Here is a 26,209-nt window from a genome sequence, read left to right on the forward strand (position 1 = left end):
ATTCTGGTGTGCTCCATGTGCCTATCCAATAACCGCTTGAAAGTTCCTAAAGTGTCCGACTCCACTCTCACAGCTGGCAGTCCATTCCACACCCTAACCACTCTCTGAGTAAAGAACCTACCTCGGATATCCCTCCTATATCTCCCACCCTGAACCTTATAGTTATGCCCCCTTGTAACAGCTACATCCACCCGAGGAAATAGTCTCTGAACGTCCACTCTATCTATCCCCTTCATCATCTTATTAACTTCTGTTAAGTCGCCTCTCATCCTCCTCCGCTCCAAAGAGAAAAGCCCTAGCTCCCTCAACCTTTCCTCATTAGACCTATCCTGCAAACCAGGCACCATCCTGGTAAATCTCCTCTGCACCCTCTCTAAAGCATCCACATCCTTCTGGTAATGTGGCGACCAGAACTGCACGCAGTATTCTAAATGTGGCCTAACCAAAGTCCTATACAACTGTAACATGACCTGCCGACTCTTGTACTAATTACCCCGTCCGATAAAGGCAAGCATGCTGTATGCCTTCTTGACCACTCTATCGACCTGCGTTGCCACCTTCAGGGTACAATGGATCTGAACTCCCAGATCTCTCTGTACATCAATTTTCCCCAGGACCCTTCCATTGACCATATAGTCCGCTCTTGAATTAGATCTTCCAAAATGCATCACCTCGCATTTGTCTGGATTGAACTCCATCTGCCATTTCTCTGCCCAACTCTCCAATCGATCTATATTTTGTTGTATTCTCTGACAGTCCTCCAGGGAAACCCTGCTTCTTTCTTCTACAGTCCAAAACCAACAAAACCGAACCCCAGAACACTAAACCCCCTCTCACCTGACAGCCACAGCCCAGCTCCACCCACAAATTACATAGCTGAAGCCATGTGATAAGACAAAATCTTTCTTAAAGGGACACTCACATGACAGTAAGATATGATTCTGTCAGTATGACGATGTCAGGCTATTATTGACTAGTCTGTGAGACAGTTCTCCCAACTGTGGCACAAGCCCCCAGATGTTAGTAAGGAGGACTTTAAAGGGTGGGTTTGCCGTTGTCATGTCCGGTGCCGAGTTGATGCTAGGTGGTCTGTCCGGTTTCTTTCTAGATCTTGGAGGAGACCATCCTGACCATCATTATCTGCTTTATTCAAAGTGCTCCACACAACTGTGCTGGCCAGGGTGTGTGGGAATGGAAGGATACGGACTCCGTAAGAGCTAACGGTTTATTTTAGGCAGGTACCATGGTCGGCGCAGGCTTGATGGGCCGAAGGGCCTGTTCCTGTGCAGTGCTGTTCTTTGTTCTTTGTAATGGAAACTGCTCTGCCTCGTGATCCCACAAAAAGAGAGCAGATATCCTTGTTGCATTAGAAAATGACATCGCTATTTAGTCCGCCTCTAGTCAGCTTCTGCAAAAATAAAATGTCAGAATGTGGAAAAGGCACGTCAAAATTAGTCATTTTTTCTGAATTCCTGGCATGATGTGATTGAATTTTCTGATCTGAAAATTGCTCTGATTCTGTTCCAGTTGAACAACACAGATACGGGATTATTCACGATTAATACAGGAGTTGACGACATTAATAAAGTGCATCAAATTAGTGCCTGGAATGGACTGAAAAAGGTGAGTCCCTCCCTACAGAACAGTGGGTAAACATAGAGGGCAGTGAGAAACCCAGACCCCATCCGACCTCTGTATTCCTTCAATAATATTGATTAAACACCACATTTGAAAGCTTTGTTTTGTACATTAGTAAATGGGAGTTATTATAAGAACATAAGGCATTGGAGCAGAAGGAGGCTATCAGATCTGCTCTACAATTCAATGAGATTATGGCTGCTCTGATTAAATCCTCAACTCCACTTTCCCACCCTATTCCCATAACCCTCGATTCCCTCACTGATTAACAATCTGTTTATCTCAGCCTTGACCATATTTAAGGCCCAGCCTTGACAGCTCTCTGTGGTAAAGAATTCCACAGATTCACTCCCCTCAGAGAGAAGAAATTCCTCCTCATCTCTGTCTGAAATGGACGACCCCTGACTCTGAGATTCTGCCCTCTGAAACCAGACTCCCCCACAAGAGGAAACATCCTCTCAGCATTGACCCTGTCAAGTCCCCTGCGAATCCTCAATGTCTCAATATGGTCACCCCTCATTCTTCTGAGCTCCAGTTTAGCCCCAACCTACTCAACCTCTCCTCCTGAGAAACTCCCTCCCTACCCGGGATTGACCCAGTGAAGCTTCTCAGGACCACCTCCAATGTCAGTATATCTTTCCTCAGATACGGTTTCCAAAACTGTTGACTATTATCAATGCACTTCTGATATTCCAGGTGAACTTCTGGCATTCTGAGCAGTGCAACATGCTGAATGGGTCTGCGGGCGAAATGTGGCCTCCATTCATGGATCAATCTGACACATTGAAGTTTTTTAGCCCTGATGCCTGTAGGTATGAAACAAGATATAATCAGTAAACATTTGTGAGACACAAGAAATGGCTGTAAATAACATGTAAAAGGTAACAGTTCACGACTTTGATTCTGTCTTCAAAATGTGGACACAGATCAGATCCCAGAAATGTTGGGGATCGCAGGGTTTAGTGAGAGGGAGGAACTGAAGGAGATCAAGATTAGTAGAAAAATGGTGTTGGGGAAATTGATGGGATTGAAGGCGGATAAATCCCCAGGGCCTGAGAATCTGCATCCCGGAATACGGAAGGAAGTGGCTTGGGAAAAAGTGGATGCAATGGTGGTCATCTTCCAGGATTCTATAGACTCTGGAGCAGTCCCTGCAGATTAGAGGGTGGCTAATGTAACTCCACTATTTAAAAAGGGAGAAAACAGGGAATTATAGAGCCTGACATCAGTAATGAGAAAAATTCCAGAATTCATTCATATCAAAGATTTTATAGCAGGGCACTTAGAAATCAGTGGCAGGGTTGGAGAGAGTCAGCCTGGTGAAGGGGAATCATGCTCGACAAATCGACTGGAATTCTTCAAGGATGTAAAGAGTAGAATCGATGAGGGGGAGCCAGTCGATGTGGTATATGTGAACTTTCAGAAGGCTTTTGACAAAGTCCCACATAAGAGATTAGCGTGTAAAACTAAAGCACATGGGATTGGGGTAAGTGTATTGAGATGATAGAAAATTGGTTGGCAGAGAGGAAATAAAGAGTCGGGATTAATGGGTCTTTTTCAAATTGGCAGTCAGGGTAGATGCAAGAAGGATGTTCCTGATGGTGGGTGTGTCCAGAACCAGGGGTCACAGTCTGAGGATACGGGGTAGACATTGAGGACAGAGATGAGGAGAAATCTCTTTCCCCAGAGAATGGTGAGTCTATGGAATTCATTACCACAGGAAGTAGCTGAGTCCAAAGCATTGTATTTGTCTGGTTTAAAGAAGCAGTTAGGTGTAGCATTGATAGCGAAGGAGATCAAAGGATATGGGGGTGAAGGCGGGATCAGGGTATTGAACTTGATGACCAGCCATAAACATAATGAATGGCTGAGCAAGTTCGAAGGGCCGAATGGCCTCCTCCTGCTCCTATGTTTCTATGTTTCACTGTGCCTTGGGCGGCACGGTGGGACAGTGGTTAGCACTGCTGCCTCACAGCGCCAGGGACCCGGGTTCAATTGCAGCTTGGGTCACTGTCTGTGCGAAGTCTGCACGTTCTCCCTGTGTGTGTGTGGGTTTCCTCCGGGTGCTCCGGTTTCCTCCCACAGTCCAAAGATGCGCAGGTTAGGTGGGGTTAGGGGGCTAGGGCAGGGGAGTGGGCCTAGGTAGGGTGCACGTTTGGAGGGTCGGTGCAGACTCGATGGCCGAAAGAACTCTTTCTGTACTGTAAATTCCATGATTGTAAGATTCATTCATAATGTAAAGAGGGTCGAGAATTGGAAAGTAGAAAATGCGACCAAATTATTTAAGAAAGGAGGGAGAGAAAAACAGTTGCTATAGCGACCCGTTCATCTGACATCAGTCATGTGGGAAATGCTGGAATTTATTATTCAAGATAGAGTAAAAGGCACTTAAACTGTCTCAATCTGATTTAAGCAGAATCACAATTGAATTCTGAAGGGGACTGCCCCCCCACCCCACTATAGAACATAGAACATAGAACATAGAACATAGAACATAGAACATAGAACGATACAGCGCAGTACAGGCCCTTCGACCCTCGATGTTGCACCGACATGGGAAGTCAAAAACTAAAGGCCATCTAACCTACACTATGCCATTATCATCCATATGCTTATCCAATAAACTTTTAAATGCCCTCAATGTTGGCGAGTTCACTACTGTTGCAGGTAGGGCATTCCACGGCCTCACCACTCTTTGCGTAAAAAACCCACCTCTGACCTCTGTCCTATATCTATTACCCCTCAATTTAAGGCTATGTCCCCTCGTGCTAGCCACCTCCATCCGCGGGAGAAGGCTCTCGCTGTCCACCCTATCTAACCCTCTGATCATTTTGTATGCCTCTATTAAGTCACCTCTTAACCTTCTTCTCTCTAACGAAAACAACCTCAAGTCCATCAGCCTTTCCTCATAAGATTTTCCCTCCATACCAGGCAACATCCTGGTAAATCTCCTCTGCACCCGTTCCAAAGCTTCCACGTCAGGGGTGGGCAAACTTTTCCGTGCAAGGGCCACATTCAGAAATTCACAATTCACAAAGGGCCGCATACTATATTAAGTAAAATAATTACTTCACCCGGTTATGATTCTGGGCGCCTCATATAGAACATAGAACAGTACAGCACAGAACAGGCCCTTCGGCCCTCGATGTTGTGCCGAGCAATGATCACCCTACTCAAGTCAACGTATCCACACTATACCCGTAACCCAACAGCCCCCCCCCCCCCCCATTAACCTTAAAAAAAAATTTTTTTTTTTTTAATGACTTGGTGGGCCGCAGAAATACCTTTGGCGGGCCGTAGTTTGCCCACCCCTGTTCCACGTCCTTCCTATAATGAGGCGACCATAACTGTATGCAATACTCCAAATGCGGCCGTACCAGAGTTTTGTACAGCTGCAACATGACCTCATGGCTCCGGAACTCAATCCCTCTACTAATAAAGACCAACACACCATAGGCCTTCTTCACAACCCTATCAACCTGGGTGGCAACTTTCAGGGATCTATGTACATGGACACCGAGATCCCTCTGCTCATCCACACCACCAAGAATTTTACCATTAGCCAAATATTCCGCATTCCTGTTATTCTTTCCAAAGTGAATCACCTCACACTTCTCTACATTAAACTCCATTTGCCATCTCTCAGCCCAGCTCTGCAGCTTATCTATTTCCCTCTGTAACCTGCAACATCCATCCACACTGTCTACAACTCCACTGACTTTAGTGTCGTCTGCAAATTTACTCACCCATCCTCCTGCGCCCTCCTCTATGTCATTTATAAAAATGACAAACAGCAACGGCCCCAGAACAGATCCTTGTGGTACGCCACTCGTAACTGAACTCCATTCTGAACATTTCCCATCAACCACCACCCTCTGTCTTCTTTCAACTAGCCAATTTCTGATCCACATCTCTAAATCACCCTCAATCCCCAGCCTCCGTATTTTCTGCAATAGCCGACCGTGGGGAACCTTATCAAACGCTTTACTGAAATCCATATACACCACATCAACTGCTCTACCCTCGTCTACCTGTTCAGTCACCTTCTCAAAGAACTCGATAAGGGTTGTGAGGCATAACCTACCCTTCACAAAACCATGCTGACTATCCCTAATCATATTATTCCTATCTAGATGATTATAAATCGTATCTCTTATAATCCTCTCCAAGACTTTACCCACAACAAACGTGAGGCTCACCGGTCTATAGTTACTGGGGTTATCTCTACATCCCTTCTTGAACAAAGGGACCACATTTGCTATCCTCCAGTCCTCTGGCACTATTCCTGTAGCCAATGATGATATAAAAATCAAAGCCAAAGGCTCAGCAATCTCTTCCCTGGCTTCCCAGAGAATCCTAGGATAAATCCCATCAGGCCTCGGGGACTTATCTATTTTCACCTTGTCCAGAATTGCCAACACTTCTTCCCTACGCACCTCAATGCCATCTATTCTAATAGCCTGGGTCTCAGCATTCTCCTCCACAAAATTATCTTTTTCCTGAGTGAATACTGACGAAAAGTATTCATTTAGTATCTCGCTTATCTCCTCAGCCTCCACACACAACTTCCCACCACTGTCCTTGACTGGCCCTACTCTTACCCTAGTCATTCTTTTATTCCTGACATACCTATAGAACGCTTTCGGGTTTTCCTTGATCCTACCTGCCAAAGACTTCTCATGTCCCCTCCTTGCTCGTCTTAGCTCTCTCTTTAGATCCTTCCTCGCTTCCTTGTAACTATCAAGCGCCCCAACTAAAGTTTCACGCCTCATCTTCACATAGGCCTCCTTCTTCCTCTTAACAAGAGATTCCACTTCTTTGGTAAACCATGGTTCCCTCGCTCTACCCCTTCCTCCCTGCCTGACTGGTACGTACTTATCAAGAACACGCAATAGCTGTTCCTTGAACAAGCTCCACATATCCAGTGTGCCCAACCCTTGCAGCCTACTTCTCCAACCTACACATCCTAAGTCATGTCTAATGGCATCATAATTGCCCTTCCCCCAGCTATAACTCTTGCCCTGCGGGGTATACTTATCCCTTTCCATCACTAATGTAAAGGTCACCGAATTGTGGTCACTGTCTCCAAAGTGCTCACCTACCTCCAGATCTAACACCTGGCCTGGTTCATTAGGGACTTCGATGTTGTGGCCATTTCAGAGACATGGATAGAGCAGGGACAGGAATGGTTGTTGCAGGTTCCGGGGTTTAGGTGTTTTAGTAAGCTCAGAGAAGGGGGCAAAAGAGGGGGAGGTGTGGCGCTGCTAGTCAAGGACAGTATTATGGTGGCGGAAAGGATGCTAGATGGGGACTCTTCTTCCGAGGTAGTATGGGCTGAGGTTAGAAACAGGAAAGGAGAGGTCACCCTGTTGGGAGTTTTCTATAGGCCACCTAATAGTTCTAGGGATGTAGAGGAAAGGATGGCGAAGATGATTCTGGAAAAGAGCGAAAGTAACAGGGTAGTTGTTATGGGAGACTTTAACTTTCCAAATATTGACTGGAAAAGATATAGTTCGAGTACATTAGATGGGTCGTTCTTTGTACAATGTGTGCAGGAGGGTTTCCTGACACTATGTTGACAGGCCAACAAGAGGATTTGGTTTTGGGTAATGAACCAGGCCAGGTGTTAGATCTGGAGGTAGGTGAGCACTGACCTGCACATCTTTGGACTGTGGGAGGAAACCGGAGCACCCGGAGGAAACCCACGCACACACTGGGAGGATGTGCAGACTCTGCACAGACAGTGACCCAAGCCGGAATCGAACCTGGGACGCTGGAGCTGTGAAGTGATTGTGCTATCCACATTGCCACCGTGCTGCCCCTTGATCTACCAAAATGCATCACCTCACATTTACTCAAATTAAACTCCATTGATTGGACATCGCCTCATTGGAATGTTTCTCCCAGCACCAGGTTCCATTGTAGCTGGATGGGGAATCGAACCACCTCACTCCAGGAATATCCAGTCAACCCTCACCAAAAGGCTGCTGTGAGAAGGTGGTAACTCTCTCTCTCTCCAGAATTGGCTGTCTACAATCTGATAACTCCCTCCAACAACAGGCTGATGTGAAGCTAGGGGCCACTCCTGGGAAAGCGGGGAGTCAGATATCAGCAAAGACGATCAGGACAGGAGGCCCACCACAGGGGCAGCAGGGTAGCATGGTGGTTAGCATAAATGCTTCACAGCTCCAGAGTCCCAGGTTCGATTCCCGGCTGGGTCACTGTCTGTGTGGAGTCTGCACGTCCTCCCCCTGTTTGCGTGGGTTTCCTCCGGGTGCTCCGGTTTCCTCCCACAGTCCAAAGATGTGCAGGTTAGGTGGATTGGCCATGCTAAATTGCCCGTAGTGTCCTAATAAAGTAAGGTTAAGGGGGGGTTGTTGGGTTACGGGTATAGGGTGGATACGTGGGTTTGAGTAGGGTGATCATGGCTCGGCACAACATTGAGGGCCGAAGGGCCTGTTCTGTGCTGTACTGTTCTATGTTCTATTAATCCTGGAAATGAGTGGGCGGATGTCGGAATATGTGCTTTTCCTGCAACTCTTCAATTGGATAGGGATTAAAATTTCCCATCGTGATCATCGCCTCACAATACCAGGGGCCATCCAATTTTGTCTCTTTCATTCTCCACAGATATTGCCCAATTGGACTGTGCTTTACATGTTTGGACTGTGTTAACCATGTTTGAACTGTGTTTGACATGTTTGGACTGTGCTTGCCATGTTTAGACTGTATTTGATGTCTTTGTACTGTGTTCACCATGTTTGGCCTGTGTTTGGACTTGTTTGCCATGTTTGTACTATGTTTGCCATGTTTGGGCTGTGTTTGGACTGTGTTTTCTGTGTTTGGAGTGTGTTTGGGCTGTATTTGGACTGTGTTTGCCATGTTTGGAGTGTGTTTGCCATGTTGTGTAATGTATTGAGCGATGGTCACTTTAAAACACAAAACCACACACGTCAGTAAACAGACACTGGCACACTGGCTGGCACTGGCACGCTGGTTGGCACTGGCACACTGGTTGGCACTGGCACACTGGCTGGAACTGGCACGCTGGTTGGCACTGGCACACTGGCTGGCACTGGCACACTGGCTGGCACTGGCATGCTGGTTGGCACTGGCACACTGGCTGGCACTGGCACACTGGTTGATTATTTCATTTTGCAATTCTAAAATTGGCAGGAAATTGATTCTTAGACAGTTTTACTTTTAAATTTCAACAGGTCATTGGAGTTAATTTACCAGCGATCAGGCAGGATCTATGGGTTACCCTCTTTCCGATATGTTGCTCCGAAGACGATGTTTGCGAATGGGACAGTGTATCCCCCGAATGAAGGCTTCTGTCCATGCAGAGAGTCCGGGGTGCTGAATGTCAGCTTGTGCAGAGACTGTGAGTATAGAAACCTGTATAATGCACAATAAAAATAAAACCAGCTGGATACAAGAAATCATATTAGCACTTCAACTTTTCCACAGTGGTTGGCATTGCTGCCTCACAGCTCCAGGGTCCCAGGTTCGATTCCCGGCTTGGGTCACTGTCTGTGCGGAGTCTGCATATCCTCCCCGTGTGTGCGTGGGTTTCCTCCGGGTGCTCCTGTTTCCTCCCACAGTCCAAAGATGTGCAGGTTTAGGTGGATTGGCCATGCTAAATTGCCCTTAGTGCTCAGGGATCTGTACGATAGGTTAAGGGGTTGCAGGGATAAGGCGGGGGAGTGGGTTAGGATGCTCTTTCAGAGGGTTGGTGCTAACTCGATGGGCCAAATGGTCTCCTTCTGCACTGTACGGATTCTATAATTCTATGGTTTTCTTTTATATTGATCCTGACAGCGATGATTTGATATGGACAGGAGAAGGATTCATTTAAAAAGCCCCGATAACATCTCTCATAATCTGTAAACAGAAAGTGTTTTGATTACTGATTTCCCCTTTATAAATGGTGGCGTATTATCTCCAGTTTGGAATGTTCCAATCCTCAATTAATAATCCCACAGCAAACTCAAAATAGCAGAAAATAAGGGGGAGAACAAGGCCACAGCAAAAATACCAGTTGTGGTTTTGTGTGTGTCCAGAATCAATAGTCCAATGGTGTATTCCTTCAGAGGGTAGCAGACTGAGACAGGGTCATCCAGCTTTCCCGACGTGAGGACTGGATTCTCCGTAAGTGTTGATGTTGTTTGGGACGTTATTAAGGATTAGAACATAGAACATAGAACAGTACAGCACAGAACAGGCCCTTCGGCCCTCGATGTTGTGCCGAGCCATGATCACTTAGTGTTGTATTCTTTGGGGGCTGTATTTGCAGTAATGGTTGCTAAGTTGTTCACTGTATGTTTCAAAAATGTTAACAATAAACATTGTTTTGCTTTAAAAATTACTTTTCTGCTGTACCACACCTGTAGAGTGGGCCATATGCTCCCCATACCACAATCTATTAAAAGTTGTGGGTGAGGTGAACTTTGGGGTTCTCTAAACCCTGGCGCATAACAAATTGGGGGCTCGAGGGGGATAAATGTCTATCCATTGGATTGGCTTTGTGAACTTAAAGACAGTGAGGGGTGAGCATATTGTGGTTGCTTTTCAGGTGTGGTATTCCAGTTTAAGTGGGGAGTATATTGTGGACAATGGCTCTTTCAGAGGCTCTGAAGTTTTTGGGGGTGGAGACGGTCACACGCAGTACCTTACGGACAGAGACTAAAAGCAGACTGTTAGATTTGGCAAAAACATTGCAGTTAACATTACCTGACAAAATGTGAAAAGGTGAGGTAATTATGGCGGTGGCTAAGCATTTAAAGTTGCCTGAGATACAGTCTGACTCATTGGAAATGGCAAAAATTCAGTTACAAATTAAACAAATGGAACATGAGAAAGAATTAAAGCGGCTTGAATACGAAAGAGAAAGAGAGAGAGGAAAAAGAAAAGGAGAGAGAAGAATAGAGAAAAGAAAGAATAGCCCTCGCAGAACAGAAAGAAAAAGAAAGGGAAATACAGATCAGGGAAAAAGATAAAGAGAGTTTGAACTTCAGAAAATGGCCATGAAACATGAAAGTCAATTAAAATTGGCATGCGTAAAGGGAAACGTACAGTTGGATGATAGTGATGAGGATTGTGAGAAAGAGCGTCAAAGTTGAAGGCTTGGTGAGGATCTATTTAAATATGGCCAAGCATTGCCAAGGTTTGATGAGAAGGAGGTCAAAGCCTTTTTCATTTCATTTGAAAAGGTGGCTAAACAAATGAAATGGCCACAGGACATGTGGGTATTACTGATTCAAACAAAGCTGATAGGTAGGGCTAGTGAAGTGTTTGCATCACTATCAGAGGAGGTATCTAGGACGCATGAGGAGGTGAAAAATTCCATCTTAGATGCATATGAACTAGTGCCTGAAGCCTACAGACAAAGGTTTAGAAATTTAAGGAAAACATGTGATCAAACATACATGCAGTTTGAAAGGCTCAAACAGAGTAATTTTGCCAGGTGGATAAGGGCTTTGAAAATAGACCAAGCGTATGAAGCTCTCAGAGAAATTATACTTTTGGAGGAGTTTAAAACTTCAATTCCTGATGTAGTGCAAACTCATGTGGAAGAGCAGAGGGTTAAAACTGCGAGATTAGCAGCAGAAATGGCAGATTATTATGAATTAGTTCATAAATCAAAGCTTGGTTTCCGACATCAGTTTCAGCCTGCGAGGGTTAGAAACTGGGGACATGAGAATTACTCAAGTGGTAGAGGCAAAGATAATCTGATGGGAGATAATAAGGAGAGTGTACCTCAGACTAAAAAATAAATCCAGGAGGGTGGAAGCGAAATGAAAAGTTTCAAATGTTTTCACTGTAATAAACTAGGCCATGTATAGTCACAGTGTTGGTGGTTGAAGAAAAGCCCTGGGAAGGCTGATGTGGTAAAACAGAATAAGACAGTGGGGTTTGTTAAAGTGGTAAAGGAAAGCCCAAGTGAAGCGAAGGAGGTGCAAAAGATTGTACAGTCTGATCAACAGGTGGTTGATAAGAAGGTGCCAGATCTCTTTAAAGAATTTACTTGTGTGGGTAAAGTCTACTCGTGTATCAGGAGGAGCAGGGAAAGAAGTCACACTTTTAAGAGATAGAGGGGCTAGTCAATCTTTAATGGTAAGAGATGAGGAATTATGTAGTTTGGGAAGAATGTTGCCAGAAAAAGTGGTAATATGTGGAATTCAGGGTGAGAGGAGTAGTGTTCCATTATATAAGGTGAGGTTGGAAAGTCCAGTGAAGAGTGGTGAAGTGGTAGCAGGAGTAATAGATAAACTATCTTGTCCAGGAATACAGTTTATCTTGGGTAATGATATAGCTGGATCGCAGGTGGGAGTGATGCCTACTGTGGTTGGAAAGCCAGTGGAAAATCAGGCAACGGAAATGTTGAAGTACGAATATCCTGGGATTTTTCCGGATTGTGTAGTAACAAGGTCGCAAAGTCACAGGTTAAGACAAGAGGAGAAATCAAAGAGTGAAGTTGAAGTTGAAGTGCAATTATCAGAAACGATTTTTGATCAGATGGTTGAAAAAGAACAAGAACAGGCGGAGGATGAGGCGGATATTTTTAGTTCAGGAGAATTGGCGGAGTTACAACAGAAAGGTGTAGAAATGAAACTGATGTATCAGAAAGCATACACGGAAGAGGAATCTGAGCCTTTACCAGAGTGTTATTACGGTAAAAGTGATGTCTTGATGAGAAAGTGGAGACCTTTACATATGCAGGCGGATGAAAAGTGGGCAGAAGTTCATCAAGTTAATGTTGACAAATGTGAGGTTATCCATTAGGAATAACAGCAAACGGGATTATTATTTAAATGATAAAATATTAAAGCATGCCGCTGTGCAGAGAGACCTGGGTGTGCTAGTGCATGAGCCACAGAAGGTTGGTTTACAGGTGCAACAGGTTGAAGTTAAAACTCACCACTATTCTTAGAATTCTCCCTATACCAAAAAAAGGTTGATATTCTAAATGGTGAACAGGGATTCTCACTCCCTGACTCCAGTGCAGGCTTCTGTGAGTGCTATTCAGGTCAAACTATCTTTTCAAGTTATCCCCCGGTATAACCCATACCTTCACCGAAGAATTTTACCTACTTACCCCTTAATAGCATTGATGTCCTGGGTCCTGCGTTATTAAGGAAGTGAAGTAAGCTAATAACCACTTTTTCAGGTTAAGTTATTTTTATTATTATATTTTTTCTTTTAAAAGCTGCAAACACTTTCTTTACAGAAAGGAAAAAAGATCTTGCTTCTGGCTGCTTCAGGCCCACCTTGGCAATCGATCTTCTTAAAATCTGGTCTTCTTGAGTTGTATTCGCTGGTGAACTCGGTTGCTGTGTCCTGTTCTTCCCATGCACCGAGCTGTGAGAGCTGGCTCTGCTAGCTATCTCTCAGCTGACTCTGACTCCTGTTTAAATTCTAGTCTTCCTTAGATGTATAACTGTTTAAACTCGGCTACTTGCCTTGTCTTTCCCATGACCGAGCTCTCTCTCTCTCTCTGAGTTCTCCTCCCCTTCTCTCCTGTTGCTGTTTGCCTCTGTCCTGTCCTCTGTGCTTGTTGCTGCTGCTCCCTGGGTTTATATTCTCTTTCTGAGAGTTATTAAGTTTTAACGACTTTATTGTAAATGGGCTTGTTTCACTTTGATAGTTTAAAAGTATCTTTGATGTAAACATCTTACTACAACATTTTGGGCATATCGTCTCCTCTCAGATCTGATTAAACAATGCTTTGGTTTCAATAGGTGTTACTTTTAATTCTGTGATTTCAAATCGTTTAATTTTCCAATTGTCCCCAGCTCATAACTTTGCCTTTGATTTTGACTTACATGATGTTTCTCGTAGACAGGTCGACTCCAATTTTCTTTTAATTGTCCTGATGTTCATAGAATTTTACACTTTAAATTTGACACCAAATTTGACTGAGTATCTTCCATCCTTTCCAGCTGTTTACTAAGAGAGTTTATTTCAATGAAGGTGTGAAACTTTGCTTTTAGCGGTATGCTAAAATTTAACTTGGTTATGACTTGAAAGACTTGCCTGTTTTAAACATTCGTCACTTAATGCAATTGAAACTCTCATCCATGCTTTTTCAGATGCTTCCTGAGATAGTTACATTCCATGAAGGTGTGAGCCATTGTTTTAGCTTACCACATGAGACTGGTGTGTTTGATTAGCCTGCTTGTGAGCAAGAATCTGCATTTTACAACCCTGCTCTTTGAAGCTGCTATGAAACTTTTGTGGGATCTTTCCCTGTACCCTCTCAAACCAGATATTGCCAGACTTCCATGTTTCAAATGACACATTTTTCTGTATTTTCAAGAACACCCCGTCTTGACATTTGAAACATAACTATATAATTTGGCTAATTGTCCCCCCATCCAATTGTACTAACATATATCCCCGATCTTTATCATTTGTATGCATGTGTTGCAATTTCAAATTGTGCACCAAAATCAACACGTAAATGCATCCATATCTCAGACCAGTGTCGATAAGAGTCTTTTCTTTTCCTCAAGTCCAATTACCGTGAACCATAGCCGTTGTTGCTCAGGAAGGTAACATAATCGCTTTCCGTGTGTTCCACTACCTCCAAAGCATTTTACTTCCTTGGGATAGCAGCACCGTAGAAGCTTCCTCATGTCCCTTAGAAACAGCACACAACTCAGTCCATCAGTAACCACAAAGGTCTTTTGTCCATCACTGGCTGTTACGTGTCCCATTTTTCCGTCATCCAAATTGCTTTTCCATTGCTGATTAGAATGGTAAATTATGATATCATATACCACCCACTGATTCCCTTGTTTCATTAATTTAAAAGGTTCAATTGATCCTGCTTGTATTCCTAACTTCCCCATTAATGTCTAACATTGTCGTGAATCATGTAAGTCTGCCAACCCCTGGTTTACATGAGAGAATATCTTTCTGACAAATTTCCTTCAAATCCCTTTCATCTGTCATCATTTCCCTTGCACCATGAAAGTGTATATTTTCCATTACAGCATTTGTAAAACCCACATTGAACTGTCACTTTTCCAAATAAATTCTCCCTATTGTTAAATACATAGTAAAAAAACTTAAGTCTTATCTTAACACATTACTCATTACCTAACCACACAAATAGACTGTGTGCTACAACTTTACATATTTGCAACTGTTATCACAATTTTAATACTAGAAATAAGGTACAATATCGAAACATCCCTTCTTGGCTTTGGGACCAATAGTCATTACATACTAAATATGGCATATAAACAACATCAATATTATTTGTAATGTTCTATGTAGTTAAATCAAGAAAACACACTAAACTACCCCTCTATTAAAACATTCACAGTTTAGAAATGCGGATCAAGTTCTTTAATGGCACACCTACCCCCCTTATCATATAGCAGTCCCTATCAATTTACATGACATTTCTCTTTTTTTTAATAACGATTACAGCTCTTCAATGCAATATTGTTTTGCCGCATTGGTAACAATTTTCCCGCCGTGGTATCAAGCTACAAAAATTCTTAAATGATTGTCATTTATCATGTTGGGGTTCCTCGTCAGTCGCTGCTGTCTGCCGAGACCCTTAATAACTCCACCGTGTAGTACATACCCCATGGAGACCACAGATCATCCATCAGCTAATGTCCAGTTAGAGATGTCTGACCAGAGGTTTCACTGTCCAGTAATAATTTGATATTTTGATTTGTTTCTAACCCGTAACGTTTTCCTCCGGGTTCTGTCATTTAATTCCCTCAAATATGTAGCCAATTGTATCATTAGTTTCCCCCCAATCCTGTCTAAAAGATTCTTCTCTGGAGCGTAGTTCTCTTCCTTCTTGTGAACTGGTTTGTTATTTATTTTTTCCATCTGAAAAATCAAATGAACAGACCAAGGGTGGAGAGGGCCCTATTCTTTAATTTGTACTTTCTATCTTCATTTGGATTATCCCAGAAGTGCCCTCTCCAGGACTTCAGGATTTCTTTTGCTACCATTTCTTTTTGAACTGGTTTATTTTCCTTATCATTGATGTACATCATACAATTAAAGCCTGTTAAGCCTCCTTCTGTCATTGTCAATTGGTTTTAATATTTTAATTTTTCTGCATCAATTTGTATTAAATCTTTTCCGGCAATCAGATACTAATTTCCTGGTACTGCAATTAATTCTCCAAACTAACTTCTGGTCCAATATATTTATTCTCTAAAGCTCCTTCTTCAATGTATTTAACATTCTAAACATCATTATTTCTGCTAGTGACTGTTTGTGATCAGCGGGCACTAGGACCCTGCGGAGCCATGCAGTGTCAACTTCAATGCAGCAATTTCAAAGTCTGCAGCAGCACAAACTCTTTATCTGTTTATTCTGAGACCAATTTAGTTCTGAACATACTGATTTACTATCCCATAATACTGATCACATTTCTACCTGCCATTTATAACTTCCAATTTATGTGAAAATCGGCTTTGTAAAACACAACATTTTTTAAAAGTACAAACATTTAAAGAAATTCACAATTCCTTATTAGACATACACACACTCATTCATCCACTCAGATCTTGGATCTTTACTCTGCAGGATTTCACAAATCCTTATTAAACACACATTTATCCACTGAGATCTTGGACCTCTATTCTGTAGGGTTTCAGTTACTCTTAACAAAATTTGAGACCCCTCCATGCTGATAAGTTTCACTTCTGCAGGAGTTTTTTTTGCCTCTGTTAAGCTTTTCTACTCTTGTTTCATTGTTTCAACTCTCTTGACTGTATTCCAGGGCAAGAGAATTACCCTAATTGCCATTTTTTGGATTTTTTTTCTGTTCCTGGTTGTCCCTTTCAGGTGCACTCTGAAATTAAGGATAAGTACCCTTTCTGGGCCCTATCCAAGGCTGACTAAGGCACTATCTTCCTGTTTTAGTTAAGGGTCGATTGGTTATTGGTTTCTGAAGATTCTAAGCGTCCCTATTTTCCAGAAAATGTCCGCACAATCTGCCTTACTCTGAGGATGATTTATTCTTTTGCCTCTTTTACCAGTAACGGATGCAAGACTTTAGTGCTATCACCAAAATGTCTTGCAGACTTTTTCTCAGGGTCAGTATCTTCTAGTCTACTGATTTTCACACCCAACCTGAGCTTCAGTCCCCTCGATCCACAGAATATCCTTACAAAAGCCAATCACACATGACTTTCCAGACTAAACTCGGCAGGTAAAGTCTGACTCACACATAGACTAGAAACTTCTAATATTCTAGCCTTTGTGCCGGTTAGAAACTTCTAATATTCCAACCGTTTCTTGGGAACTAGAAACTTCTAATATTCTAGCCCCTACTCTGCTTAACTAGAAACTTCTAATATTCTAGCCTCGCTTTACCTAGAAACTTCTAATATTCTAGGCTCACTTTACCTAGAAACTTCTAATATTCTAGGCCTCCACGCTGGGCGCCATGAAGTTAAAACTCACCACTATTCTTAGAATTCTCCCTATACCAAAAAAAGGTTGATATTCTAAATGGTGAACAGGGATTCTCACTCCCTGACTCCAGTGCAGGCTTCTGTGAGTGCTATTCAGGTCAAACTATCTTTTCAAGTTATCCCCCGGTATAACCCATACCTTCACCGAAGAATTTTACCTACTTACCCCTTAATAGCATTGATGTCCTGGGTCCTGCGTTATTAAGGAAGTGAAGTAAGCTAATAACCACTTTTTCAGGTTAAGTTATTTTTATTATTATATTTTTTCTTTTAAAAGCTGCAAACACTTTCTTTACAGAAAGGAAAAAAGATCTTGCTTCTGGCTGCTTCAGGCCCACCTTGGCAATCGATCTTCTTAAAATCTGGTCTTCTTGAGTTGTATTCGCTGGTGAACTCGGTTGCTGTGTCCTGTTCTTCCCATGCACCGAGCTGTGAGAGCTGGCTCTGCTAGCTATCTCTCAGCTGACTCTGACTCCTGTTTAAATTCTAGTCTTCCTTAGATGTATAACTGTTTAAACTCGGCTGCTTGCCTTGTCTTTCCCATGACCGAGCTCTCTCTCTCTCTCTGAGTTCTCCTCCCCTTCTCTCCTGTTGCTGTTTGCCTCTGTCCTGTCCTCTGTGCTTGTTGCTGCTGCTCCCTGGGTTTATATTCTCTTTCTGAGAGTTATTAAGTTTTAACGACTTTATTGTAAATGGGCTTGTTTCACTTTGATAGTTTAAAAGTATCTTTGATGTAAACATCTTACTACAACATTTTGGGCATATCGTCTCCTCTCAGATCTGATTAAACAATGCTTTGGTTTCAATAGGTGTTACTTTTAATTCTGTGATTTCAAATCGTTTAATTTTCCAATTGTCCCCAGCTCATAACTTTGCCTTTGATTTTGACTTACATGATGTTTCTCGTAGACAGGTCGACTCCAATTTTCTTTTAATTGTCCTGATGTTCATAGAATTTTACACTTTAAATTTGACACCAAATTTGACTGAGTATCTTCCATCCTTTCCAGCTGTTTACTAAGAGAGTTTATTTCAATGAAGGTGTGAAACTTTGCTTTTAGCGGTATGCTAAAATTTAACTTGGTTATGACTTGAAAGACTTGCCTGTTTTAAACATTCGTCACTTAATGCAATTGAAACTCTCATCCATGCTTTTTCAGATGCTTCCTGAGATAGTTACATTCCATGAAGGTGTGAGCCATTGTTTTAGCTTACCACATGAGACTGGTGTGTTTGATTAGCCTGCTTGTGAGCAAGAATCTGCATTTTACAACCCTGCTCTTTGAAGCTGCTATGAAACTTTTGTGGGATCTTTCCCTGTACCCTCTCAAACCAGATATTGCCAGACTTCCATGTTTCAAATGACACATTTTTCTGTATTTTCAAGAACAAGGTGATTAAGAAGGCAAATGGAATTTTGTCCTTCATTGCTAGAGGGATGGAGTTTAAGACTAGGGAGGTGTGATGATCGGAATACCTTGCCCCTTTAAGAGGCTTGGAACCCTGGGGGACTCCGCCTCTGGCTACGCCCCCTGGAAACAGTATTTAAGATGAGACTCCATTTTGCGAGCACACTTCTCTTGGATGCTGCCTTGTTCACTGTTTATTAAAGCCTTTGATTACTGACCTAACTTTCGCATCGTAATTGAGAGTGCCTCAATTTAATAAACAGTACACATCAAGATGGACAGCGGTCTGAACCAGAGAAACTCAACCTGGAAGGCAGGACGCCGGAAGCCTCGGAAATTTTTAAACATTGGCTCCGGTGTTTTGAGGATTATCTGGACTCCTCACCGTCTGGCGTCGACAGCGCTCGCAAGCTGCGCTTACTACATGGCCGGGTGAGCCACCGACTCTCCGCCGTGATCGAAACCGCTACGACCTATGATGCGGCGATCGAAATATTGAAGAAACGCTTCATAAAAACTACTAACGAGGTACACGGCAGGCATTTGCTCTCAACCTGCAGCCACCGTAACCTCCGTACGTACTCCGTGGACCTTACCAATCCCTCTCGATCCCCTCCAGACTCGGCCACGCTACAGGCCTGTGCCACGCGTCGATCCGCTCACTCCGGGGGCTCCCCATGCTATTTCTGTAGGCAAGGCCAGCACCCACGTCAGCGTTGTCCGGCCCGATCTGCGACCTGCAACGACTGCGGGAAGAAAGGGCACTTCGCGAAAGTCTGCCTGGCTGGGCCCAAAGGCCGCAAACGAAACCCTCACCAGGCCCAGAAATCAAGCTCCCGGCCCCACAGACCCCGCAACGCGGCTGCACTGCGGCCAGACACGCCCACTTCTGACGCGTCATCGACCTCGTGCGAGTCATGGGAGCGGCCATCTTGGCGGCGGCCATCTTCGAAACCCGACACGTGCGACCGGCGGCGGCGGCCATCTTGTGACTCTGGGCGGCCATTTTGTGAGTTCGACTCTGACGGCCCGCAACTCGGAGCGATCACGCTTGGTCAATCGCGGACGAAACACCTGCAAAACTCGATGATGTGGGTGCGAATCAACGGCCAAGACACTCCCTGCCTGTTCGACACCGGGAGCACGGAGAGCTTTATCCACCCAGACACGGTAAGGCGCTGCTCCCTGCGCATCCACCCCGCCTCCCAAACTATCGCCCTCGCCTCAGGGTCCCATTTGGTTCAAATCACGGGGTATTGTGTCGCTGACCTCACAATTCAAGGCGCGAAATACTCCCGTTTTAAACTTTACATCTTACCTCAACTCTGCCCCCCCCCCCCTGCTGCTTGGCCTCGACTTTCAGTGCAGCCACCGGAGCCTGACACTGAAGTTCGGCGGACCCCTGCCCCCACTCACAGTCTGCAGCCTGGCGACACTCAAAGTTGCGCCACCCCGCCTCTTCGCGAACCTCACTCCCGACTGTAAGCCCATCGCCACCAAGAGTCGCCGGTACAGTACCCAAGACAGGACTTTTATCAAGTCAGAGGTTCAGCGGCTACTAAAAGAGGGGGTCATAGAGGCCAGCAACAGCCCTTGGAGGGCCCAGGTATTAGTAGTCCGCTCCGGGGAAAAGCAACGCATGGCTGTGGATTATAGACAGACAATAAACCGCTTCACACAACTCGATGCTTACCCACTTCCCCGAATAGCTGAAATGGTGACTCAAATTGCCCAGTATCGGGTATTCTCCACGGTTGACCTCAAATCGGCCTACCACCAACTCCCTATTCGCTCAGAGGACCGCCCCTACACGGCTTTTGAAGCAGCCGGTCGGCTGTTTCACTTCCTCAGGGTACCCTTTGGTGTTACAAACAGAGTCTCCGTTTTCCAGAGGGCGATGGATCAAATGGTGGACCAGTACGGCTTACGGGTGACCTTCCCGTACTTGGACAACGTCACCATCTGCGGCCATGACCAGCAGGAGCACGACGCAAACCTGAGGAGGTTCCTCCAGACTGCCCGGGCCCTCAACCTCACCTACAACAAAGAGAAATGCGTGTTCCACACAACCCGGCTCGCCATCCTCGGCTACGTCGTGGAGAACGGGTTCCTAGGCCCGGACCCCGACCGCATGCGTCCCCTTAAGGAACTCCCCCTCCCCCGTAGCCTCAAGGCACTCAAACGGTGCTTGGGGCTTTTCTCCTATTACGCCCAGTGGGTCCCCAGATATGGGGACAAAGCCCGGCCACTCATTAAGACCACGGTTTTTCCCCTGACGGATGAGGCCCAGTTGGCTTTCAGCCGTATCAAGGCCGGCATCATCAAGGCCGCCATGCACGCGGTGGACGAAGCCATCCCCTTCCAAGTAGAAAGCGACGCATCAGACGTCGCCCTGGCTGCTACCCTCAACCAAGCGGGCAGACCAGTAGCGTTCTTCCCCGAACCCTCAACGCCTCGGAAATCCGACACTCTGCAGTCGAGAAGGAGGCACAAGCCATAGTGGAGGCCGTGCGACACTGGAGGCACTACCTAGCCGGTAGGAGGTTCACCCTCGTCACCGACCAACGGTCGGTCGCCTTTATGTTCGATAACGCACAACGGGGCAAAATAAAGAACGACAAGATTCTGAGGTGGAGAATAGAGCTCTCCACCTATACGTACGATATTAATTATCGCCCGGGGAAGCTCAACGAGTCCCCAGATGCCCTGTCCCGCGGGACGTGCGCCAACGCGCAATTGGACCGCCTGAGAGCCATCCACGATGACCTCTGCCACCCGGGGGTCACCCGGCTTGCCCACTTCATCAAGTCCCACAACCTACCCTACTCCACAGGGGAGGTCAAGGCCATGACTAAGGCATGCCAGATCTGTGCGGAATGCAAACTGCAATTCTATCGACCAGACAAGGCCCGCCTGATAAAAGCCTCTGGGCCCTTTGAGCGACTAAGCGTGGACTTCAAAGGGCCTCTCCCGTCCAACAACCGCAAAATCTATTTCCTCACCGTCATCGATGAATTCTCCCGCCTCCCTTTTGCTGTCCCCTGCCCCGATACTACCTCCGCCCCCGTGATCAAGGGACTGCGCAGCATCTTCGCTCTGTTTGGTTTCCCCGCTTATATCCACAGCGACCGGGGTACATCGTTCATGAGCGATGAGCTGCGTCGGTACCTGCTCAGCAAGGGCATCGCCTCGAGCAGGACGACGAGCTATAACCCGCGGGGAAACGGGCAAGTGGAGAGGGAGAACGCGACAGTTTGGAAGGCTGTCCTCCTAGCCCTACGGTCAAGGAGTCTCCCTATCGCCCGCTGGCAGGAGGTCCTACCCGATGCCCTGCACTCCATTAGGTCGCTCCTCTGTACGGCCACGAACGAGACCCCTCATAATCGTTTGTTTGTCTTCCCCAGGAAGTCCACCTCTGGAGTCTCGCTTCCACCCTGGCTGACGACTCCGGGTCCAGTCCTACTCCGGAGGCATGTGAGGAGCAATAAAACAGATCCAATAGTCGAGAGGGTCCACCTGCTGCATGCAAACCCTCGTTATGCCTACGTCGAGCACCCCGACGGCAGGCAGGATACAGTATCCCTGCGAGACCTGGCACCCGTTGGCTCTCCCACCGACTCCACCGACCCTCCCACCGGCCGCCGACTTCGACAGCGCCCCCCCCATAGCGCCCCCTGCCCCCCAGCCGACACCGGCACCGCCGACTTCGATAGCGCCACCCTCCATAGCGCCCCCTGCCCCCCAGCTGGCACCGGCACCGACCACCCTAATCACCCCTGATACCCCCCCTCTCCAAGGCGGGCAAAGCTTTAGTCAACCGTGCTCCCGGATAGAACACCATCGGAACCGACCGCATCCACGGCGCCACCATCGGAGCGGCGAAAGTCAGCACGGACTATCAGACCACCACAAAGACTGAACTTATAATTTAAAAACACTTCATCCCCGACGGACTATGTGTTTTTTTTAAACAGGGGGTGAATGTGATGATCGGAATACATTGCCCCTTTAAGAGGCTTGGAACCCTGGGGGACTCCGCTTCTGGCTACGCCCCTTGGAAACAGTATTTAAGATGAGACTCCATTTTGCGAGCACACTTCTCTTGGATGCTGCCCTGTTCTCTGTTTATTAAAGCCTTTGATTACTGACCTCGCTTTCACGTCGTAATTGAGAGTGCCTCAGGAGGTAATGCTGCAATTGTATAAGGTGTTAGTGAGGCCACACCTGGAGTATTGTGTTCAGTTTTGGTCTCCTTATTTGAGAAAGGACGTATTGGCGCTGGAGGGTGTGCAGAGGAGATTCACTAGGTTAATCCCAGAGCTGAAGGGGTTGGATTATGAGGAGAGGTTGAGTAGACTGGGACTGTACTCATTGGAATTTAGAAGGATGAGGGGGGATCTTATAGAAAGAGATAAAATTATGAAGGGAATAGATAGGATAGATGCGGGCAGGTTGTTTCCACTGGCGGGTGACAGCAGAACTAGGGGGCATAGCCTCAAAATAAGGGGAAGTAGATTTAGGACTGAGTTTAGGAGGAACTTCTTCACCCAAAGGGTTGTGAAGTCGGTCAGGTGAACTCCATGATACACTTTGGGGTTCTCTAAACCCTGGCCCATAACAGGAGGATGATTTGGTAACTTTGTCAAAAGATTGGGAAAAGCGTTCACATTTGTCATATAGGATATCTGTTGTGACTTTGATGAGAGCTGTTTTGGTGCCGTGAGCAGAGACATCAAACGCTGGTCTCCATGAAAGATATCAGACACACACTTGGGGGGTGGGAATGATGGAAGGATTTCTGATTGAAAGGCAGCTTGGCAATGGCGCTGTCATTTGTCAGCGTGGGGGGGTTGTAGTTATTTTGAGGTGAGAAGCGATTTCAAGGGTAGAGGGTCAGTACGTGAAAGAAGAGAACCATTGAGAATGTTAGTTAACATGGACATTAGCAGGGGAAGCTGGATCTCCAGCAGTTCAGTGGGAATAAGGGTCAAATATCAAGAGGTGGATCTGATCAACCAGATGAATCTGGTGAAGCTCGATGACCTCGTTCTGCTCCTATTTTCTAAGTTTCTATGAAGGGAGATGAAGCAAAAACAGACGACACAAACATGCAAGTTCAGGGTTCCAGTTCAGTTTTAAAATTCCTCAATGAAATGCTCAGCTGATTTTTATCCTTCAGCCACTTACAGGAATGGGTTGCTTTGTTATTTATAATTGCACAATTCACTTGTGAAGAACAGTAGTGGTTTAGTTTGGAGTAACTATACGCTTTTCATTATCAGATGCACAAATCTTCTTGTCACACCCACACTTCTACAATGCTGATCCAGTCCTGTGGGAGGCTATCAATGGATTACACCCTAATGAGAAAGATCACGCACTTTTCATCGACATCCATCCCGTAAGTAAGATCTTCACTGGAAAATCATTCATGAAAACTAGCAAAACTAGAAAGCTGGAATCTCAAGAATGACTGTGATTCAAAAAGAGGGGCAAGGAACTCTGAGGTTCTGATGGAGCCTCACTCCCTCCCTCAACTCAGGGTCAGCCTGTTATCTCTCCACTAGTGAAGATGAGTTTTACATGTCAGCATCATTCTCTTCACATTCCTCCTTTTTCCTTAAGTTCTCAAAAATAGTGTTGGATATCTAAATTATCTCTTTTATAACTTCTTCCTCTTCCTGTCCAATCTCAAGTATATGGATTTGTTTATTGTACCGAGGTACAGTGAAAAGTATTGTTCTGTATACAGTCCAGACAGATCTTCCATACATGAGAATCACAGGACATACGACTAATGCACAATATAAATACATGGACACAGACATTGGGTGTAAACATAAACTTGGGCCCGACATCCAGCCACAACAGAAAGGAAATAATGCAGGAACGTTCCTCCTCTGGTTCAGGTCAGTGTGTTGTTGTTCAGGTGAGTGCTTTGTTGTTCAGGTGAGTGTGTTGACGTCCAGTGTCTCGTAGTCCAGGTGAGTGTGTTGTAGAACTAGTGAGTGTGTTGTAGTCCAGGTGAGTATGTTGTGGTGCAGGTGAGTGCGTTGTGGTTCAGGTGAGTGTGTTGTTGTCCAGGTGAGTGTGTTGTAGTCCAGGTGAGTATGTTGTGGTGCAGGTGAGTGCGTTGTGGTTCAGGTGAGTGTGTTGTTGTCCAGGTGTGTGTGTTGTGGTTCAGGTGAGTGTGTTGTGGTGCAGGTGAGTGCGTTGTGGTGCAGGTGAGTGTGTTGTGGTGCAGGTGAGTGCGTTGTGGTTCAGGTGAGTAGTTTGTGGTTCAGGTGAGTGCGTTGTGGTTCAGGTGAGTGTGTTGTGGTGCAGGTGAGTGTGTTGTGGTTCAGGTGAGTGTGTTGTGGTTCAGGTGAGTGTGTTGTGGTTCAGGTGAGTGTGTTTTGCTTCAGGTGAGTTTGTTGTGCTTCAGGTGAGTGCGTTGTGGTTCAGGTGAGTGTGTTGTGGTTCAGGTGAGTGTGTTGCAGTCCAGGTGAGTGTGTTGTGGTTCAGGTGAGTGCGTTGTGGTGCAGGTGAGTGCGTTGTGGTTCAGGTGAGTGCGTTGTGGTTCAGGTGAGTGCGTTGTGGTTCAGGTGAGTGTTGTTCAGGTGAGTGTGTTGTGGTTCAGGTGAGTGTGTTGTGGTTCAGGTGAGTGCGTTGTGGTTCAGGTGAGTGTGTTGTGGTTCAGGTGAGTGCGTTGTGGTGCAGGTGAGTGTGTTGTGGTTCAGGTGAGTGTGTTGTGGTGCAGGTGAGTGTGTTGTGGTGCAGGTGAGTAAGTTGTGGTTCAGGTGAGTGTGTTGTGGTGCAGGTGAGTAAGTTGTGGTGCAGGTGAGTGTGTTGTGGTTCTGGTGAGTAAGTTGTGGTTCAGGTGAGTGTGTTGTGGTTCAGGTGAGTGTGTTGTGGTGCAGGTGAGTAAGTTGTGGTTCAGGTGAGTGTGTTGTGGTTCAGGTGAGTGCGTTGTGGTTCAGGTGAGTGTGTTGTGGTGCAGGTGAGTGTGTTGTGGTTCAGGTGAGTAAGTTGTGGTTCAGGTGAGTAAGTTGTGGTTCAGGTGAGTGTGTTGTGGTTCAGGTGAGTGTGTTGTGGTGCAGGTGAGTAAGTTGTGGTGCAGGTGAGTGTGTTGTGGTGCAGGTGAGTAAGTTGTGGTGCAGGTGAGTGTGTTGTAGTTCAGGTGAGTGCGTTTTTGTGCAGGTGAGTGTGTTGTGGTGCAGGTGAGTGTGTTGTGGTGCAGGTGAGTGTGTTGTGGTTCAGGTGAGTGTGTTGTGGTTCAGGTGAGTGTGTTGTGGTTCAGGTGAGTGTGTTGTGGTGCAGGTGAGTGTGTTGTGGTGCAGGTGAGTGTGTTTTGCTTCAGGTGAGTTTGTTGTGCTTCAGGTGAGTGTGTTGTGGTGCAGGTGAGTAAGTTGTGGTGCAGGTGAGTGTGTTGTGGTGCAGGTGAGTGCGTTGTGGTTCAGGTGAGTGTGTTGTGGTGCAGGTGAGTGCGTTGTGGTTCAGGTGAGTGCGTTGTGGTTCAGGTGAGTGTGTTGTGGTGCAGGTGAGTGTGTTGTGGTGCAGGTGAGTGTGTTGTGGTTCAGGTGAGTGTGTTGTGGTTCAGGTGAGTGTGTTGTGGTTCAGGTGAGTGTGTTGTGGTGCAGGTGAGTGCGTTGTGGTTCAGGTGAGTGTGTTGTGGTGCAGGTGAGTGTGTTGTAGTTCAGGTGAGTGCGTTTTTGTGCAGGTGAG

The 26,209-nt window shown here is 45.7% G+C and overlaps 1 protein-coding gene across 1 annotated transcript in view; it reads left to right on the forward strand.

Moving 5' to 3' along the window:
• Window positions 1-26,209, forward strand: part of LOC119966451 (scavenger receptor class B member 1-like) — a 115,639-nt gene that overhangs the window by 40,195 nt on the left and 49,235 nt on the right. Inside the window, 4 exon segments of the mRNA XM_038798192.1 lie at window positions 1,528-1,623; window positions 2,335-2,450; window positions 8,856-9,022; window positions 23,788-23,906. Coding sequence (XP_038654120.1) covers window positions 1,528-1,623; window positions 2,335-2,450; window positions 8,856-9,022; window positions 23,788-23,906 — 498 coding nt within the window.

This window comes from Scyliorhinus canicula, chromosome 1 (genome assembly GCF_902713615.1).
Source record: "Scyliorhinus canicula chromosome 1, sScyCan1.1, whole genome shotgun sequence".
NCBI lineage: Eukaryota > Metazoa > Chordata > Chondrichthyes > Carcharhiniformes > Scyliorhinidae > Scyliorhinus > Scyliorhinus canicula.